Source organism: Colletotrichum jinshuiense, chromosome 8 (genome assembly GCF_051148585.1).
Source record: "Colletotrichum jinshuiense chromosome 8, complete sequence".
Classification (NCBI taxonomy): domain Eukaryota; kingdom Fungi; phylum Ascomycota; class Sordariomycetes; order Glomerellales; family Glomerellaceae; genus Colletotrichum; species Colletotrichum jinshuiense.
In genome coordinates this window covers 2,769,652-2,789,602 of record NC_139315.1, presented here as the reverse complement: position 1 = coordinate 2,789,602, position 19,951 = coordinate 2,769,652, and the positions used below count along the sequence as shown (strand labels likewise).

The 19,951-nt window shown below is 54.1% G+C and overlaps 4 protein-coding genes across 4 annotated transcripts; 2 read left to right on the top strand and 2 right to left on the bottom strand.

Annotated features, from left to right (window-relative positions):
* Positions 1-1,153: 1,153 nt before the first annotated feature.
* On the top strand, positions 1,154-3,681 carry EsH8_VIII_000756 (chitin synthase D; the record flags this gene model as incomplete). Its single annotated transcript, XM_083269798.1, has 3 exons — positions 1,154-1,186; positions 1,237-1,403; positions 1,461-3,681. The coding sequence occupies 3 exons, from the start codon at positions 1,154-1,156 to the stop codon at positions 3,679-3,681; spliced, it is 2,421 nt and encodes an 806-aa protein (XP_083129566.1).
* A 1,875-nt stretch (positions 3,682-5,556) lies between these two features.
* EsH8_VIII_000755 (heat shock protein 70 family) lies at positions 5,557-8,207 on the top strand (the record flags this gene model as incomplete). The annotated part of the gene is made up of 6 exons (XM_083269797.1): positions 5,557-5,569; positions 5,662-5,723; positions 5,799-5,830; positions 5,908-7,366; positions 7,541-7,846; positions 7,911-8,207. The coding sequence occupies 6 exons, from the start codon at positions 5,557-5,559 to the stop codon at positions 8,205-8,207; spliced, it is 2,169 nt and encodes a 722-aa protein (XP_083129565.1).
* A 900-nt stretch (positions 8,208-9,107) lies between these two features.
* EsH8_VIII_000754 (translation initiation factor eIF5B) lies at positions 9,108-12,489 on the bottom strand (the record flags this gene model as incomplete). Its single annotated transcript, XM_083269796.1, has 4 exons — positions 9,108-9,354; positions 9,423-11,404; positions 11,461-11,976; positions 12,037-12,489. 4 exons carry the CDS (start codon positions 12,487-12,489, stop codon positions 9,108-9,110), a joined length of 3,198 nt encoding a protein of 1,065 aa, XP_083129564.1.
* A 1,164-nt stretch (positions 12,490-13,653) lies between these two features.
* Positions 13,654-18,125, bottom strand: EsH8_VIII_000753 (mono-functional DNA-alkylating methyl methanesulfonate N-term-domain-containing protein; the record flags this gene model as incomplete). The annotated part of the gene is made up of 5 exons (XM_083269795.1): positions 13,654-15,467; positions 15,526-15,839; positions 16,036-16,547; positions 16,601-17,734; positions 17,895-18,125. 5 exons carry the CDS (start codon positions 18,123-18,125, stop codon positions 13,654-13,656), a joined length of 4,005 nt encoding a protein of 1,334 aa, XP_083129563.1.
* Positions 18,126-19,951: the final 1,826 nt, after the last annotated feature.

Below are 19,951 nucleotides of genomic sequence, written 5' to 3'. Positions count from 1 at the left end.
CCCAGCTGGCACAACGTATGTGCTTGCTCTCTCCAGAGAGAAACATGCTGCATTTCTGGACCAGGCCATATCCACGACGGCAGCCTGCCCGTCATTGCTCCTGGACAGAAGAAGCCGAAGGCGTCCAACAAGGTGCAGACACACCTCCGGGACCCGAGATGCGTACAGATTGTTCCTCGAATCACCAGCCAGCCGCGGTTCCATTCCAAAAGCCTGTCCATATGTGAAATCGGACGGCCATCTGCATCACATTGCCCTCTAGCCTGGCATCGGTGTCCACCCAACAACTACCTGGTCAGTGCATGTCTAGTGCCTGCTTGTTCGTCTCGGGCTGCTCATATGCATATCCTACCCTCCGACGAGGCCGTCTAGAATCCGTAAGTCTGTGTGTGAGGTACCGGATCGATCCAAGCCGGGCGCGGTTCTATCGAGCCTCGAGCCCCGTTCGCGCCTCCTCCGTTTTTGGCTCCCTTTCCCTTTCCGTCGCGCCCCACGTCCGGCCCAGGACTTCTTAAGAAGACAATAAGTCAGCCATCACTTCCTGTCATCCGATTATCCCCTCAGCGCATCTTTTAGTCACCATCGCCTACGGTCTCTTTGTCCACCTCTGCTGATCTACATCGATGATGCTCTGGTTGACCTCATAAAGTCCACTTGAGCTGTTGCGAGTGATCCTGTGGTACTTGAGGCCAAGGTGAGAGGACGTGTGGGCTTTGAGAAGTGAGTCGCCTCCTCACCTGGTCCATCGAAGGTGCTTTGAACTAACATACCGTCGACAAAAGGGCAACGTTGCTCGCATTCACGCCTTGGGGGACAGCGACCGCACCGAGACCATCCACTCTGTTCGGAGGCAATCCATCTGTCTAGACGTCACGTCTCGAGTAGCAATTCGAGCCCGACTCGTCCATCCCACTGGATCCGAGGAGTCACTCTTCAAATATAGTACGCACCGAGCAAGCGAGCTGCAACCTCCCGACGGCACTACATTGAATCTGCACCATCCCGTTTCCTTCACCGCGAGTTGGGTTTTCCTGGATTGACCGAGGGGAAAATTTGCGCCGGCTTCTTGCCCTTCTGGGTTTGCCAATCAGGCCTGTATAGCTTTTTCAACTAGCCCTCAACACTTAAAGAGCGACTCGATTACCTCCTCAAAATGGCGGACGAGGAGTTTTGGGCGACCAAAGACGTGAGCTGTTCTATTAGGCATTCTCGGTTCCCTTCAGCTGACATATCTAGATTGTCTACACTGTCATCGTCGGCATAGTGATGCTGGCGGCCATTCTTGAATGGTTTCTGTGGATTGCCGCGTTCTTGTACTGCCTCTGGAAGGTCTTCCTCAAGGCCGAGCATTGGACTATTAGAGTCCTGGCGGTAGTTGTTGGCATCCTATTCACATGTTTCAGGTGAGAAACACCATGCGAATTTCTTGAGGGCATTGCCGACGTGCTAACCGTCACCAGAGCTATTTTCCTTCCGATTATGATCGTCACTTTGCCGCTGCCCAGTGTGGTCGTAAAGTTATGGCCAGAGAACATGGTTCACGTTCTCCAATGGTTCGCGTTTTGGAGTTTTGCTGGTTTGTTGACCGTCCCATGGCTGTTCTGCATCTACCAGCTGGTCACCAACCAGCTCGGTAGGGCGAAGAGAATCAAGCAGGTCCTCGACGAAACATCGGCGCCCAAAGTCGTCATTGTCATGCCCATTTACAAGGAAGATCCGGATGTCCTTGTAACAGCCGTCAACTCAGTTGTCGATTGCGATTACCCCCCGTCGTGCATCCACGTCTTTTTGTCCTTCGACGGTGACCAGGAGGACGAGTTGTATCTCAACACCCTCGACAAGATGGGCGTCCCGTTGACCCTAGAGACATACCCCAAGAGTATCGACGTCACCTACAAATCTGCACGCATTACCATTTCCCGTTTCCCCCACGGCGGAAAGCGCCATTGCCAGAAGGCAACTTTCAAACTCATCGACAAGGTTTACGAGCACTACCTCCAAAGAAACGATAACCTCTTCATTCTCTTCATCGACTCCGATTGTATCCTCGATCCTACCTGCCTTCAGAACTTTGTCTTCGACATGGAACTGAGCCCTGGCAACCCAAGAGACATGTTGGCCATGACGGGTGTTATCACGTCTACGACTAAGAAGCACAGCTTGATCACCCTGCTGCAAGACATGGAGTACATCCACGGCCAACTTTTCGAGCGTACCGTTGAGTCAGGCTGTGGTGCCGTTACCTGCCTTCCCGGAGCTTTGACGATGCTTCGATTCTCTGCCTTCCGCCGCATGGCCAAGTACTATTTCGCAGACAAAGCCGAGCAATGCGAGGATCTTTTCGATTTCGCCAAGTGTCATTTGGGCGAGGATCGCTGGCTTACCCATCTGTTCATGATTGGTGCCAAGAAGCGCTATCAGATCCAGATGTGCACATCCGCCTTTTGCAAGACCGAGGCCGTCCAGACCATGGCGTCACTCATCAAGCAACGCCGACGTTGGTTCCTAGGTTTCCTCTCCAACGAGGTGTGTATGCTTACTGATTGGCGTCTCTGGAAGAGATACCCCATCCTGGTTCTCGTCCGATTTATGCAGAACACCATTCGTACCACCGCTCTCCTGTTCTTCATCATGGTACTGGCCATCATCACCACGTCCAAGAAGGTTGAGAACTTGCCGGTTGGATTCATTGCCATTTCTCTCGGACTCAACTGGCTTATGATGCTGTACTTCGGTGCCAAGCTCAGGAGATTCAAGATTTGGCTCTACCCAGTCATGTTCATTCTGAACCCCTTTTTCAACTGGTTTTACATGGTCTATGGCATCTTCACCGCTGGCCAGAGGACGTGGGGAGGGCCTAGAGCCGATGCTGCCACTGCCGATGACTCCACTACTGCCCAGGAGGCCATTGAAAAAGCCGAGGAGTCTGGGGACGTTCTCAATGTCGTGCCGGAAACCTTCATTCCCGCTGCAGAGGCCAGGAAGGAGAGCATCGCTGGGGGCAAAGGCGTCATGGGGCCTGTTGGCCGCAAACACAGCGTCGTCCAGCCGCCACCCAACATCGAGGGACGCTTTGCTGCCAGAGAGAAGACATCGAGCGGATATTATGTCAATCCAAGCGACGCCCAGTCCACTGTCAACCGCACTGGTCCAAGTGGGTTTGGTCCTGCGTGGGCATTGCAATCGCGCGACTCGTTCGACAGTATGGTGTCGGCACAGACTGCTGGTAACTCGGTCTATATGCCTCGCCGCGTGGAGAGTATTATGGGCGACGAGGACAGGAAAAAGTATGAGCTCGCACAGCAGGGCCAGTTCAACCAGTTTCTGGCCAACTCGAAACGTTTTGGTGCCCAGCAGTCCGGTCAAGTTTACGAATACTCGGATGCTGAGATAAAGCGTGGCGGGTTTAAGGATGCTCCTGATCCCCTGGACGCAGGCCAAGAATACACGGACAATGTGGACACGGGCAACGTTGACAACGGCCTCTCCCCACCGAGATCCGGAGAAGGCGCGCCGCCGAGGCAAGGGATGGGCGCGACGCACTCAGCAAGGGGCGGGCGCAGCCCACTTGCCCGTGCTAGTCTTGTGCGTACCATCCCGCTTGAAGACGTCCAGTCCGAGGGCGAGAGCTCCAGCGGCGGCAAAAATAGCCGCGATCCCTCGCCCACTGGCGGACGATAGAGCGGCCAAGGCCAAGGCAACAAGCCCGTGCGACGGAAGGGATGTTTGCGTACGTAAGATTTGGCAGTGGAAGGGTGCCAAAGACGAGATAACAGGGTGACGGATGTGTGGGCAACATTATTTTCATTCCTTTGTATAACCAGATCGTTGTGCCCACACGCCAGCAATGTAAAGCAAGAAGAAGGAGAAAGAAGGAGAGAGTTTGGTTACATGGACGCTGGCGAGGAGGGAAATATCACTAGCCGGACAGTTATTAGCAAGAGTTACCTAATGCAATGCCGCTTAGAGGCAGTTGGATTCTTGGAAGCTGGTGACAATTGAGTAATGAGAGATGATGACACTGCAGGAATACGCAGGGAACGATGAATGTATACCGCAGGAGGGGTGAGTTATGGCGAGCCAAGAGACCATTTCGGGAGCTAACGATGTCACAGGATTGCTGGTGGAAGCACATATGAAGGCCTGAGGTCTGCTGGTTGTCGAAGGTCCTGCATGGCTCCCCATCTTTTGACCGGTGATTTCGTTCCGGGGATTGGGCGTCTGAGGTAGCAACTTAGGTAAACATGGAAAGTCTGGGGGGATGCATATGGTAATTATCGAGCCTTGGACCGAATGCATTACCCAATGGTGGGGTGTCGCCAAGATTAGATTAGATAACTCGAGTGGGCTGCAGGGTGTGTCGGTTTGTCGTGTATTATGTATGTACCTACCTATCTTACATGCAACTTGGCTTGAGAAAGCATTTGGGCGGCGGGAAGACACTTCTGGAAAGAGGGCGACGCTGTGTCAGCCAGTTGGCTCGGAGCTTTTAGGCCGAAACTCAATGGCTCTTGACTTGTATAGATGAGGGACCCCTGACAACGTTTTGAGTCGAGTCGAGACTCCAGCTTGGACGAGAGCCGAGTGAGCCAGTCTCACGGGATTGATTGGGTTCTTGAATTGGGCAACGGGGGTGGGCTGGTGGTTTCATTATTTTCTTTTTACACTACACTAAACGGACGGAGAAAGGAAACAAACGGTAAAGGTACATACGTGGAAGTAACGAGTCGAGTCCACCATGTCCTCTCCGCCTTGCCTTGCCTTGCCTTGCCTTACGTACCAGGCTCTGCAGCCAGTTGGAGATGGGACAAGTGAGGGGTGGAGGGGCGGAGGAGAAATGGAGGGGCAGGGCTGGAGGAGTGACGAGAGACGTGGGCACTGGGTAGTGGGCATGGGGGTGGGAGGAACGACAGAGAACGAAGGAGAATCTTCTTTCCCATTCGGCACCCACTAATATATCAGCGGGCACCTGTTGAAAATTCTAGCGGGGCAGCCCGGTTCCAGCTCAGTCCCGCCTACCGTAAGGCACTTTTTTTTTCCACAGAGAGCGAGCGTCACACTACGAACGCCCTGCCTCACCGTACCTACAGAACACAGCACAGCACACAACACAGTAAAGTTGGCCACGTACCTTACCGCTACCTAGTCCCTGCCTCCAGGTACCTCTGTACCTTGCCTCACATCCATCCTCCTCACAGTATTACTACTCCCGGCCAAACTTGACGCTAGAAGGGAACTGCGCACTGCAACTTTTTTTCCCACTCCCACACATCCCACCTTCAGGCTCTCTTGCATATTGACAAACTCTTAAACCTTGCATTTGCCCGGATTTTGTTTATCTCCCCTCCAAACCTTTGACGAGACGATCCTCGACTCGACCGCTTGCAAATACCCTCTTAGCAAGTCGGAATATCACACTCTACCCGACTCGACTTCATCATACCTGTTTTTATCTCAGAAGCCTTGTTGTGAGTGCAACCCCGCCACCATTCTCCCCTCAAAGTCCGCTGGACAACCCTTGTTGACAATTCGCACAGGATTTAACTACCGCCCAACATGAGTGTCGTTGGTACGTTTGCGCTCCCTCTCCGCCCTCGCCCTTTTTGCTGTCTTTTATCGTCCCATGGTGACGTCTTGCTGACTCGTCTTTTCCTTTTGCAGGTGTCGATTTCGGAACCCTCAAGACGGTCATTGCCGTCGCCAGAAATCGCGGCGTCGATGTGGTGCGTACCCAACATTTGCCCCTCCCCCTCCAAAAGAGATTTTGCGACAGTACAACCACTGACATTCGCTTCTAGATCTGCAATGAGGTCTCCAACCGCGCCACACCGTACGTACAACCCCCTTCTTTCCTCTGCCGACATGCAAAAGCATCACAAGTACAGCTATACTGATTGCCATCCGCAGGTCCGTTGTCGGATTCGGCCCCAAGTCGCGATACCTCGGCGAGAGTGCCAAGACGCAAGAAATCTCCAACCTGAAGAACACTGTCAGCAGCATCAAGCGTCTCGCCGGACGCACCGCTTCCGACCCCGATGTCCAGATCGAGCAACAATACATCACCGCTCCTCTCGTCGATGTCAACGGCCAGGTCGGCGCCGAGGTTTCGTACCTGGGCAAGAAGGAGAAGTTCACCAACACTCAACTGATCGCCATGTACCTCAGCAAGATTAAGCAGACGACGGCCAACGAGCTGAAGCTCCCCGTCTCCGACTTGGTCATGAGCGTGCCCGCCTGGTTCACCGACATCCAGCGCCGCGCCCTCATTGATGCCGCCGAGATTGCTGGCTTGAAGCTCCTCCGCCTCATGAACGACACCACTGCTGCCGCTCTTGGCTGGGGTATCACGAAGCTCGACCTCCCCGCCCCTGAGGAGCAGCCCCGCCGCGTTGCCTTTATTGATATTGGCCACAGCAACTACACCGCCTCTATCGTTGAGTTCAAGAAGGGCGAGCTGGCCGTCAAGGGCACTGCCTTCGACCGCCACTTTGGTGGCCGTGACTTTGACAAGGCCCTCGTCGACCACTTGGGCAAGGAGTTCAAGGGCAAGTACAAGATCGACATCCACAGCAATGGCCGCGCCATGGCCCGCACGATCGCCGCTGCCGAGAAGTGCAAGAAGATTCTGTCCGCCAACCAGCAGTCCCCCGTCAACATTGAGTCCATCATGAACGACATCGACGTTTCCGCCATGATTACCCGCCAGGAGTTCGAGGCCATGGTTGAGCCTCTGCTCACCCGTGTTCACGTTCCTCTTGAGCAGGCTCTTGCCGAAGCCAAGCTGACCAAGGACGACATCGATGTCATCGAGGTCATTGGTGGTGGCAGCCGTGTCCCCGCCCTCAAGGAGAGAATCCAGGCCTTCTTCGGCAAGCCCCTGTCCTTCACCCTGAACCAGGATGAGGCTGTTGCCCGTGGCGCCGCTTTCAGCTGCGCCATTCTGTCGCCTGTCTTCAGAGTCCGCGACTTCACCGTCCAGGACATCATGAGCTACCCCATCGAGTTCGCCTGGGAGAAGGCTCCCGATATCCCTGATGAGGACACCAGCTTGACTGTCTTCAACCGAGGCAACGTCCTGCCGTCCACCAAGATTCTCACCTTCTACCGCAAGCAGCCCTTCGACCTCGAGGCTCGCTACGCCAAACCTCAGGAGCTTCCTGGCAAGATCAACCCTTGGATCGGTCGCTTCTCCGTCAAGGGCGTCAAGGCCGATGGCAAGGATGACTTCATGGTCTGCAAGCTTAAGGCTCGTGTCAACATCCACGGCGTTCTCAACGTCGAGAGCGGCTACTACGTCGAGGACCAGGAGGTCGAGGAGGAGATCAAGGAGGAGTCGGAGAAGGATGGAGAGAAGAAGGACCCCGATGTGAGTGTTGCTGTGTCTCATCCCAAAGATGTGCCTTCTGTTGTGGCCGGCAATAACGAGGAGTCGCCGCTGAAGCGACGACGCCACAATGTCGCCCCCGAGTCTCGTTCTTTTCCTCCTAGCGCATTCGTCGAAGATGAAAAGATCTCAAAGCTAACGTATTTATCCCCTAAGGCCATGGAGACCGACAACAAGGATGATGCCCCCAAGAAGACTCGCAAGGTGAAGAAGCAGGTCCGCAAGGGCGACCTCCCGATTGTCAGCGGCACAGCATCTCTTTCAGAGCCAGCAAGGACCTCCCTCTTCGAGAAGGAGTCGGCCATGGTCATGGAAGACAAGCTTGTCGCCGATACGGAGGAGAAGAAGAACGAGCTCGAGACCTACATCTACGACCTCCGTAACAAGCTCGACGACCAGTACGCCGAGTTTGCCAGTGACGAGGAGAAGACCAAGATCAAGGAGAAGCTCGAGCAGAGCGAGGTACGTTCCATTGCATGTTAGGTTAACTTGTCACCATCTACAGGCCGCTAACTTTCTTGAACAGGACTGGCTCTACGACGACGGTGAAGATGCGACTAAGGCTGTGTACATTGCCAAGATCGACGAGATCCGGGCCATGGCCGGTCCCATCGTCCAGCGCCACTTCGACAAGGTCGAGGAGGAGCGCCAAGCCGTCCAGGCGCGGGTAGATGCCGAGAAGGCTGCCAAGCGCGCCGCCGAGGAGGAGGCCCGCAAGGCCGGCGAGGCGGAGAAGGGCAGCCAGGCCCCCAAGGATGAGGAGATGACGGACGCCGATGGTGCGAAGCCCGAGGTCGAGGAGGCTGGTGAGGGCACGAAATAGAATCCCGTGACCTTGGCAGATTTCTGAACACGAGAGAAGGGGAAAAGCGAGAGAAATAACGAAGATGATAGAATAGACCCAAGCTGTGGTTCCTTTCGGGTTAGCATAGGGTTATAAGGCTAGAGCAGCTTCGACGGTTATCATGGAATGAGAGATATGACTTGAAGTTTGATGATATCCAAGCCTACCGTTGTCTCCTGCTGAACGTGATCCTTTTGATGCGCGTTTGCGTGTATTTATATATGCATATATAGGTAGAGCAATCTACATCATCACCATAATCATTGACACTCAAGAGAAGCCCTACGTTCGCTACAGAAGGTTTTTAACCCGAACGATACGGCCACTGTCCAATGACCCGGATTAGAATCCGCTCGTGGGTGTTCACAGACTGGACGGAGGGGAGACGAAGTTGCCTGACCCTCATACCCATCCAGCCCCCTCTGAGACACATATCGCAGCCGGGCCATGAGATGTACACAATAAACAGTGGATACCACGGGGCGCATGATATGAGGATCTAGCCACACACATGTTATGCCTGCCACGTTGAGAAAGCGCCAAAGAGAATATAAAAAACATGATATTTTCTACCTTGTTGCAATTTCATGACGTTCGGAATTATCGCGAGCTGGATGCTTTTGGGAGCCGTGGAAAGACGGGGGCAGAAATGGAAGAGCATACATAAAAAAACACGTCTTCTTTTTATAAATTCATCCATCCATCCATTCATCCATCTATCCATCATCCCTTGCCTAATCGCGAGGATCCCGGCCCTCCTCCCCTTTTCCCCTTTTCCTTTTGTGCTGTCCCTTCCCTGTCAAATAAACCCACTTCGTCATGCAATACAGCCAAGGCACGCCTCGACACGACCGAGCCTTCGCAGACTTGATCCTTGATTTAGTTGATGTCGAAGAGGGGCTTGAGCTTGATGATAAGCTGCCACTCGTCGTTGGTCACCTCCTTGCGGTAGAACTCCTTGAGGGTGTTGATGCTGGCACGCGAGATCAGACTGTACAAAGTGTCAGACTCCTCGAGCTGGCGACCGTACGTCGGCTGGTGGCCGCCCATTTCGATCTTGACGGCGACTGAGGGCTGTCCCTTTTTGCATACGGGAATTTGCTTGTGGTCACGTTCGATTGATGTCCTAGAAGTGAGGAGACGAAAGGTTAGGGTCATGGAATCGCAACACGAGGAGGGGTGGATGAAACTTACACTCTGCCTAAGTTGATGACCTCCTTCACACCGGTAACGGCGTTTGTCTTGACAACCGCAATCGGAGTATTGATCTTCAGCTGGCCTTCGGCGACGTCAACACCAACAACGATGGGGTTGGTCTTGTTGAAAACAGCGACCGTGCTGAGCACGCAGGGGAAGACAGCCAACATCTTGGACTCCTCCTTCTTCTTCTCCAGGAGGTCGGCCATGTGCTTGGTAAAAGAGTCGAAGAGATGGTAGATGATGTCTGCGGTGAAAATCTTGACGCCGACTTCGTCAGCGTAAGACTGCGCCTCCTTGTCAACCTTGACGTCGAAGCAGAGCATGACAGCAAAGTCTGACGCCTTCTCCAACATGATACCAGCTTGCATGACGTCGCGCTTGTACACCGGGCCGATTCCAACGTTGGCGACAGGAATCTTGCAGTCCTTGAGGAAATCCAGCAAGGCCTCGAGGGAACCAAGCGTCGACGCCTGCACACTAACACCACGGCCAGTCTTCTCGACTCGGCTGAACAAGGTCGCGAGATCGGCCTCGACCTCGTCGATGATGTCGTCCTCGTCATCGTCAGGGCCAACGACCATCAAGCGAGAACCGGCAATGGCACCCTCAAGACCAGGGGCGCTAATCTTGACACCCAAGGCGGCCTTGACCTCCTTGTTGTGTACGTAAGCGGACTTGAGACGCAGTTCACGGAGCGGTGCCGGTGTCAACAGGGCACGAATGTTTGTGCAAATGGCCCCTTCCACACCACACAAGACTATTCTGTCGCCTTCGCGCAAGATACCGTTGGACAAGACGACGTCAATGGTCATACCGAAACCTTCGATAGCCTTGACCTCGAGAACGGTAGCCTGGACCTCGGAGAGATACATCAGAGATCCGACCATGCGCTCCTGAGTAAGCTGGACAATGAGCTTGAGCATGTCAGGGATACCCTCACCGGTGTGGGCAGAGGTGGGGATAAGGGAGACGTTCTTGGCCATGGACTTGTTCTCGTAGAAGAGCTCGGCGTTGAAACCCTGCTCGGAAAAGGCGAGCTTGGTCTGGTCCAGGCGGTTCTTGAATTCGTTCTGGACACCCTTGGGCTGCAGAGCCAAACTCTCCTGGAAGCCGTTGTTGTCAACCTTCTTCCAGCCATACAGACGATCGATCTTGTTCAAGGCAACGACGAAAGGAGTCTTCCTCTCACGGAGCATTCTCATAGACTCCAAAGTCTGGGGCTCAAGACCGTGCATGATATCGACGACGAGAATGGCAATGTTGCAGAGAGATGAACCACGAGAACGCAAGTTGGAGAAGGACTCGTGACCGGGGGTATCAATTACCAGCAAACCGGGAACCTTGAACTCGAAGGCGCCGTCGGCGTTGACGACGGCCGTCTTTTGCTTGATGGCCTCGACCGGGAAGTAAGTAGCACCGATTTGCTGAGTGATGCCACCAGCTTCACCCTCTTGCACGTTGGTCTGTCGAATCTTGTCGAGAAGCTTGGTCTTTCCGGTATCGACGTGGCCCAGAATACAGCAAATGGGAGAGCGGAGATTGTCCTTGGATCTGGCGGCCAGCGCAGCCTGGTGGGCCTTCTCACGGCGCTCGGCGGCCTCCTTCTTTCGTTGAAGTTCGGCTTGACGAGCCGCCGTCGCTCTCTCGTCTTCGGAGTCGTCAGACTCGGATTCGGATTCGGACTCAGAGTCGTCTTCGTCTTTGTCGTCCTTCTCCTGGGACTCGGCCTTCTTCTTCTTCTCTTGTTCATCATCAGTTTCAGCATCCCAGCTGTCCTTGACATCCTCGTCATCAGAAGCGGCAGCAGCCTCCCAGTCGTCCTCCAGATCGCTGACTTCGGCTGCCTTCTTCTTGGCCTCAGCGGCCTCGGCCTCGGCCTTTTCTTTTGCTGCCTTCTCCTCGGCCTCCTTGGCGAGGCGTTCAGCTTCCTGTCTGGCGCGTTCGGCGGCTTCGGCAAGGGCCTTATCTTCATCAATCTGCAAGAAATTGTATTAGCATCAGGGTTGCGCAGTACGAGTTGCGTGAAGCTTACCTTGTCTTGCGCCTTGCGGCCTCCCTTCTTTCTGCTTTCATAGACAACCTTCTTCTTCTTCTCGGCTTCGCCGTTCTCATCGGCGGGACCGACCTTGATACCAGCAGCAAGCATCTGCTGGAGCTTACGCTCGTTGCGTGCCTTCTCCTCCTTCTGTGCCTTGGTCATGAACTTGCCCTCCTTCTTGAGCTGCTCGATCTTCTCCTTTTCCTTCTGCTTCTTGAGAGCCTTTGCCTCCTCTCTGCGCTTGTTCTCCTCTTCCAGGCGGCGCTCCTCTTCCTCAATCTTGGCCTTTTCCTCCTCGGCCATACGGGCATGCTCCTCTTGCTGGCGGCGGAGCTCCTCCTGCTGCTTCTGGATCAAGGCAAGGTGGGCAGGAAGCTTCTTCTTCTTGCCACCCTTCTCTTCCACGGGTGCAGGGGTAGCAGCGATGGTCGGGGATTCCTTCTTCTCGGGAGCTGCCTTGGCGGGCTCGGCAGCCTTTTGGGCAGGGGCAGGAGTTTTCTTCTTCGCAGCCTGTGCATCACACAATGAGTAAAGCGTTCATAGCTAGGCACCGTGATGTTATGAGCTTACCTGCTCCTTCTTACGCTGCTTCTCCCTCTCCTTCTTCAACTTCTCTTTCTCGGCCTTGGTCAGCACGCGGCTGGAACCGTCTCCATCATCGTCGGCATCCGGGGCAGCAGCTTGCTTGCCCTTGCCGCCCTTGCCGCCCTTGCCCTTCTTCTCGGGCAAAGCAAATTCGTCGTCCATGGTCGCTTCTTGAGGAGCCTTCTCGGCAAGACTGGGCGAGGGTTCGGGTTCTTGCTCCGGTTCGACGGCTGGCTCCTCGATGCCCTTCTTCTTTCTCTTCTCCCTGTTCTTGCGCATGGTGGCCATCAGGCCACCGACACCGCCCTCGTCCTCCTCTTCGGCTGGCATTTCGGCATCAGCCTCTGGGGTGGCGCCGGCGGGGGCGATGGTCTCGCCAAGATCATTCTCCCAATCGTCATTGGCGCGAGCCTTGTTTCCCTTCTTCTTGGGCGGCATATTGGCAGTAGTCGATGTTGAACACTGTCAACTCAGTTGGGGTGACTTTGCGAAGAGAGGTGTGCCCCAAAAAAAAATTGGCGGTTGTGGTGTGGGCGATATCAAGCAGTGAGCGACGGCAGAGAATCAATGGAAATCCCCCAGGATGGGTGGGGTAGCGTTTCTTGGGTGGCTCGCGAAGGAAGGCCTTTTCTTCAACGAAGTACGAGATGGGATGGCGAGAAAACCAAGTCCTGAATGCGATTCTGTCCGCTGCACTGGGGCCGATGCGACATAATACGGACGATACGATACGTCTGTATGTCTGGGTTGAAAGAGAGACGGTGGCCGTTGGACAGTATTCTGTCGAGCAACCTGGACGGGCAGCAGGTAGGCAAGTTTCAATGCGGGGCAAAAGTCTGGTTTGGGGCAGTATTCAGAATCAGAATCAGACCCTGCGCAGTCGTGCGGTGGTGCGCAGTACGTGCCGCACCGTGGCACTTTACACTGTAACGGTTTCTTGGGCGCCAGCAAAGTCGGTGTGGGGCTTAGTTCTGCCTGAGCTTTTGCACTGTGTTTTACGCGTCTTGTGGAAGGTACCTCGGCGGCATAGGCTGGGCAAGGTGATTTAGGTACCTATCTCTTGGTTGGGGGCCTAATGACGCCGCTGTAACAGACGAAAAAAAAAACCCCCCCAAAAAAAACCACATTGCACGTTAGTCAACCTAGGGCAGATGACATGAATCACCCACTCACTGTGCGAACAAAAATTCCATCAAGTGTCGTCCACTCCGACCAAACTGCACGCACTGCCCACACTTACACACCGAGCTACCCATGCTCGTTCCTCTTTCCCCACAACCTGGTGTGAGCTTTGCGGTTGAGATGTTTCGGAGAGAGTGTGAGAGCTTCGCCTATCATTGTTGTCGTTGTTGGTTGTCTTGCCCACCACGCTGTACGTGAGGGCGGTTATCTTATTATCTAATCAATTTCGATCCTTCACCATATAGTGTCGGGAGCGTCCATTGGTTTACCACCTTGAGAAAAGGCAAGCTGGATTCGCCCGCGGAGAGGGATGATGACTCCCTCGTCTAGCCTAATGACTCGTACTCCAACGCTTACTCCAATGACACATCCTAGAGCCTCGTCTTCCCAATCATCAACCATCATGCTCATTGCTGTGACTCAAAGAACAGGAGCCAGGTAGTAATCCAGGATATCGTACGCCAAGTCAAAGTACCTCGAGATGTCATTGGCGTCTTGGAAAGGCGCCGTCCACTTCCCATCCTCCAGATCGTCGAGGTATTCTCGCAACAAGTCAATGTCGCTGTCTTCCGATATTATGTTCTCTAACGCCCTGTTGTCGACGCACCGTTGAAGTAAATCGCCGTCGATATGCTTCATTGATTTTGGTGTCTCCTTTGCTTCCGCGTCGTACTCCTCATCATCGATGAGCGACACTTCGTAGCTGTATGGAAACAGCTCTCGACTCCTCAAGGCCAGATTCTCAACAAGGCGAAGGAAGCGCCATGCTTGTGTGTTGACAAGGCTAAAGTGCAGTACGGATCCGTCCAGACAGACACCCAGCACATCGGCCCCATCTACCGTGCTGGGTATGCTGCCGTATCGTGGTGTCTGTTCCGTTGCCACCCACTCGGGCCGCACATGTCCTCGTTGGAGTTTCCTCACACTAGCTGGTAACCTCCCCTCAGCAACAAGCTCCAGCTCTCTTCCGGGCTCTTGCCAGGGAGTCCAGACTGCTGTAAAGTAGCGATCCATGCCGGCGAGCAGGGTCACCGGCCAGGCCAGCTGTTCGTCTGCACCATCCCCGACATCGAAGAAGTGGTTCGCTTTCCGTGTCACTTGATCCGCGTGGATTTGTGTCATGTCGCCATGTGCATGTTCCAACTTGTGATCAATGACCACCAAAGAGTCGCTGAGAGTGAGCGCGTAGATCTTACCGTTCACCACCCGCAGTGAGATGGCGGGGGAATTCAGCCCGTAGCTCTTCTTTCGCACCAGCTTCTTCTCTACGGCGTCAAGGACGTCCCAGTGAAGTACATTTCCGGCGCAGTACACGATGCCGTCGTCGTCTCCGACAATTGAGTATATTGGCGCCGCCTCTTTCATCCTATACTTGGTGGAAAATCGTATTCTTGTTCTTCGGTTGCCCTCGGGATCTCGACTTTCTTCTTTCTTCGGAGCGACTAACAGTAGGCGACCCCCTGCCGTTGTAACGATGAGGTAGTGAAACGTCATGCCGTCTCTTGCGAACAGCCAGTCGTAAACCGCGTGTATCCTATCCCCTTGATTTCCCATGCCGGTAATGAATGTTGTCACGTTGCCGTGTTTGTCCTGTGGCAAGGAGAGATCTTCTCCCGTCTCGGGATCCATGAAAAGTATGGTCGGCTGCTGTCCAATCTGCACTGCAACAACCAAGCACTGAAGCGTCTGGGAGTACAACAACTTGACGGGCGTCCCAGGTAGCGGCAGCCGCTTGGGCACCGGTCCAGCTTGCAAGTACAACTCCGTGAATGACATGCGCTCTCCAGACAAAAGAACCAGCGGTATTCGATTGCTACCGCCTTGATCAGTTGGTATACTTGCAGCGGAGATGACGGGTACCGATGCCGTTGCCGGGTGCTTCAGGTCGGTTACCCAGACACGATGCCTGGTCGCAAAGCGACCTGGTCGCCTAGCTTGGAAGTCCCGCAAAAGAAGCAAGGCATCGTTACAACAGACCAGCACGGATCCAGGAAGAAACGGCTCGTCGACAGGAAGTACCTCGAGCGCAGCCGCACCCAGCCTTTCTCCGAATATGCGACGATGAAAAGGGGCGGTGCCACTGAGTTGGACTGTTATTAAATGGCCGCTGCGAGACCCCAGAGCCAAGCTTGTCTGCTGCGTGGATTCTGCTACCACCACGATGGTGTTGATAAGCTCGATGGTTGATGGTATGTCCATGGCATCTCCGTTGTCCGCATTGGATGCTGCATCATCTGTCATGAATCAACACATTAGCTGCCGTAACTACTCCTCATGAAGAGACAGCCCCACCAGTATCCAGCCGTATCAGCTCGGGCGACTCCTCCGACCCGTCGGCCGTAAATATGGCTAGCCAAGGACTGTTATGTCGCCATAGCCCGGCCACTATGCATTCTCGCCCATCGATACAGCAGAGCGTGAGGCAAGTCACCTCACCGTCAACCGCAAAAGTCTGAGTGAGAGACACGGCAGTGGCGCTAGTGCGAAAAGCGTGGACTTTGAAGCAAGCCTGTGCAAATGTTGACACACAGACACAGTTACCTCTGACAGCCGCATGCTCTGCTATTCCATCTAAGCCGGGGAAACCATCGAACTCGTGCTTCGAACTGCTAGAGTCGTCAGTACCATCCATCCATGGACTTGATTGCCGAAGAACAATAATTCATGCTGGAATGAGATACGCAGGTTGCCTGGGTCCTAAATCTATGTTCCAGTAAAGGAACATGAAATGATGTGCGGGCAACGTAGACAATTTGTCTTGCGAATATTTTCCACATTTGCCTTGACAGCCTAGCGACATACCTATGATCAGAGCTTATGATAGCTATGCACTTCTCGGATATTTGAGTAATTGTTGCATCCGGGCTCTGGGCTGCTGCGAGCGTTCGAGATGTTGTGTCAAATTGGACCGCCTCAGGCTCCGCCATATCCGCGTATGAGAGGTCCGCGGACACAAGCAATATATCAGAGGTGCCAGGGCTTGCCATCAACATCTGGTACGGCCAGTTGGCGTGCGTTGTGCGAAAAACCCAGACTCTTCTTGTAGGCAACGGCTCGAAGTATGAGATGATATTAGCAGGAAGTCCGTAACGTAGTTCTGTTATGCTCCCTTGAGGCCCGTTCCCAGATGAGCAAAGAACTTTGTCCGATGCTGTCAAATGGTCCAATGTTCGTTCTCGCCAGGGCACGACTGCCTTCCCCCGAGGTCCAGTATCAGGGTTCCATGTAGCCAGAGCATCTGTAGTCACGAAATCAATAGCACATGACCAGTTTGGTATGGTTCCAAGTTCGACCAGTGGCTCTCTAGGTTTGAGCTGTTTGGGGCCATTAACAGCTGCGTTCCAACAACACTTGTACCATGACATACCTGAAAGACCATTCCAGGCCCGGAATCCCCAGCAACAATGGCAACATCTGAATACGCGTCGTACATCGTGGTGAAAGCAGTGGAGATATTGCAGTTGCAGTTGCCAACATTCATAGCAGCACCGAGGATGTCGGTCGCATTGAACTCAAAGAAGACAATCACTCCATCCTCTCGGGCTAAATAAATAAGATCTTTTGTGTCGTAGTAGCGCCGCCTTCGTACCGGTCTATCCCAAGCTGTCCAAAGCGGGACGCCAGTTCCATGATGGACAGAGGTCGCCGGGTGACTGACTGGGTTGATCGTCTCGATATCCGGAGGGCCTTGAAGGGGATCTTTGCAGATGCCAAGGGCGTTCTCGGAAACTGCGAAGAAGGAGCTCCTCACTGTCAAAGGAATGATCAACAGCGGCATGCGATGCTCTGGTGCTATACGGTGGCCACGTTTCTCCTCGGCAAAAACCTGACTAAGGTCGTCCCCGCGCTCCCATTCATACGTGACCATCTTTGACCTGTCGCCTTTAACAAGAATGAGAAGGAGAATAACATGATGCTCATCCTCGGGGCGGGGGTAGAGAAATTCCATCTTGAGAATCATCCCTTGTACTGCCCTTGGATAATGCGTCTTGACCGGTTTAATAGACTTATGACGCATATACTGGTCGCCCATGGCTTCCAGGGATTCAAGCTCGTAAACAACAAATTTGTTTTGGGCGTCAGCAACAGCAATGTAGCGAGACCGAGGGTCCACTGCTACATGGAAGCCTAGATGGCCTAGGCTCCTCGCGGGGTTGTGGAAAGGCGATGAAACAAACTCCAATTTGCCGTGTAGGTCTCTCCTGATGAAGAGGAAGACGAAGGATCCGGATTCAAGGATTAGGAGCAACAAGTGTGGTGGCAACAGTCCGTGAGAGCCGCCGGTGCCGGAGCCGGAGCCAAAATCGGCCATCTGCGTGTCGTCATCTTCATCTTCACTCTTGATATGGTCGGGGCCAGCTTCATCAGCAACGACACGGAAGTGCTCGTACTTATTTCCGATGACACATGCGTTTCGGATTCGGCAACCGAAGTCGCTCTTTCGAAGAACCTCCTGAAGCTGGCCGTCCTTCCGCAACTCGTTGATGCTCACATAATGGTCCTAGAAATATGAGTTTTTGATGATACCGAGAAGAGATGAGCAGAAACAGCAGTAAAAGTAGCAGCAGCAGCAGCAACGACAATAGCCTGCGTGACCTCCCCGGGGGTCTTGGAACAGACATGCCAGCAAGCAATCGTAAAGGAGAAGGCAGGAGACTCACCCCCACAAAGGCAACATCATTATGATGTGCAGACCTTAGGCGGGCAGGAAGCACCCATCGGGCAATGGGGCTTTGGATGACGGTTCTCGTTAGGATACCGCAGTTTGGCGGAGCGGGAAGTGATGGGGCGGCAGCGGAAGCGGTAGTGGTCGAGCCCCTCAGAACAGTTTGAAGGTCGATAGTTTCCGTCACCCAGGCTCCATTCCTGAACACGTTCGTCTGAAAGGCCATGTCGAAAGAACCTTTTAGGTCAACATGGTTGAGGGGCTCCTGGAACAGCAAAGTTGAAGGGAGGCTGAACGGCGCAGGATCAGAGCAAAAGCAGTCGGAGTTACGCGGGGTACAAGAGCCAAGTCTCGTGATTTGAAGACCAACCCGTTCAAATAGCGTTTTCGGGGTGTTCTTGGAAGCTGGGAAACGAGCTGTATTGGCCCTGGGAGAGGAAGGTGACTGGAGCCGAGCAACCTTGTGAGTAAGGAAGGTAATTAGGTAGGCGTGCCAAACAAAAGTTGGGACGGCTAGGCGGAGCGGACGGAGGTTGGTTTTAGAGTACCAAAGGTAGGTAGCTAGCTGGCTGGTGGGGCCCCACGTTGCGTCAAGCTCAAGCTAAGGGAAGGTGTTCCTAGCAGGCGAGGAGGTACCTTTTTTTCCTAACAAATTTTTTTTTATCAAGGCGATGATGGTCCGGATAAGCGTCCAATGATTGCACAGGTCAAGTCAGTCAACTGAACATGGTCATGAATGCGCAAACCCGCTGTGAAACAGATGTGGGCGGCTGCAAGTAATACTGCGTAAAGCAGGCAAGCCTGAAGCCCTTAATCGAGGACCCCATCTCATCTTACTTGGCTTCCCTTGCCTGATCATTTTGAGCGGTACCTTGCCAGAGTCGGCCGACGACAGTGCGTGAGTGCATACATGGCCGGGGAGGTACTATGTAGGTAAGTAGCCCTCATGCTGGTCAACTGGATCATGCCCTTCAAAGGCATCCGGTGGGGTAAAGTAGCCCCAGGCCTGTTGGGTTGGCGAGACGTCCCTCTCTGGCCAAGCAAGCTGGGCTATTCTGTCCAACACCACGCATGATGTGCATCTCGACAAGGCGCTCACTCCACTGTGATGAGACTCAGCCAGTCAAGGCAATGGAACGTCAGTGATGGGTTGAAGCACTAACAATGCCCTGCACTGGTGTCAAGGCACCTTACTAAGGTGTGCGCTTCCGCCCACCACCTTGCCCAGGGCGGGCGGGCAGGCAGGCAATAGGTAGATAGCCCTATCCAAGCGGGGTCGACAAGCCCGACTGGAGGAACGAGACGTGGCCTGGATGACACTGACGGCTGCTGAAGAAGTCGACCCGTGAACCGTCCCTTCTGTCGACCACCGCCATGGTTCAACAATTGGGTGACAGGCTCCAGTAGCGCTGCTGGAGGGGTACGTCCCGGCGCTAAAATAGGACAAATAGGCTGGCTTTAATCAGGGGTCTGTGCTGGTTGGATGCAACGACGGCGGGAATGGCCCTGCGTGCGGCGTGCCTGCCTTACTACATCCAACCACCAATCCTACCTAGACCCGTACCATGTAACTGATGTGGAGGAACGTTCATCTACACCAACCAAAACACTCCAGTGCCCAATCACAACAACATTACCTCGTGTCAGACACACGCGACGTTGACATGAAATTCTTTCGGCCTCTTTTGCCGGTTTGCAGAATACGCGGCATACCTGTCGCCGCCGTGACAGGCGAGGTGGGCGTCGAGGGCGCCAAATGTGACCCTGGCTCATCCTTCCCTCGAGTCCCGACTTGACTCCACCTCACGCAACAAGACAAGCTGCTGCGAGCATCCGAGGCATCATGGCCCATGGCCAGGTGAGCCTAGCTGGTATCAGTATTTTCAAGCTGATATCACTCGAGTAGGCGAGGAAAACACGCCCTCGTCCAACACCATCCCGCAGGGCACAGGAGACTTGGCTCAACGGACGAAACAAGCGGACAAATCAGGACATCGTCACTGTACCGAGTCTCACATGCGGGTCTGGGATCCTCCGAATCGGCCGGGCCAA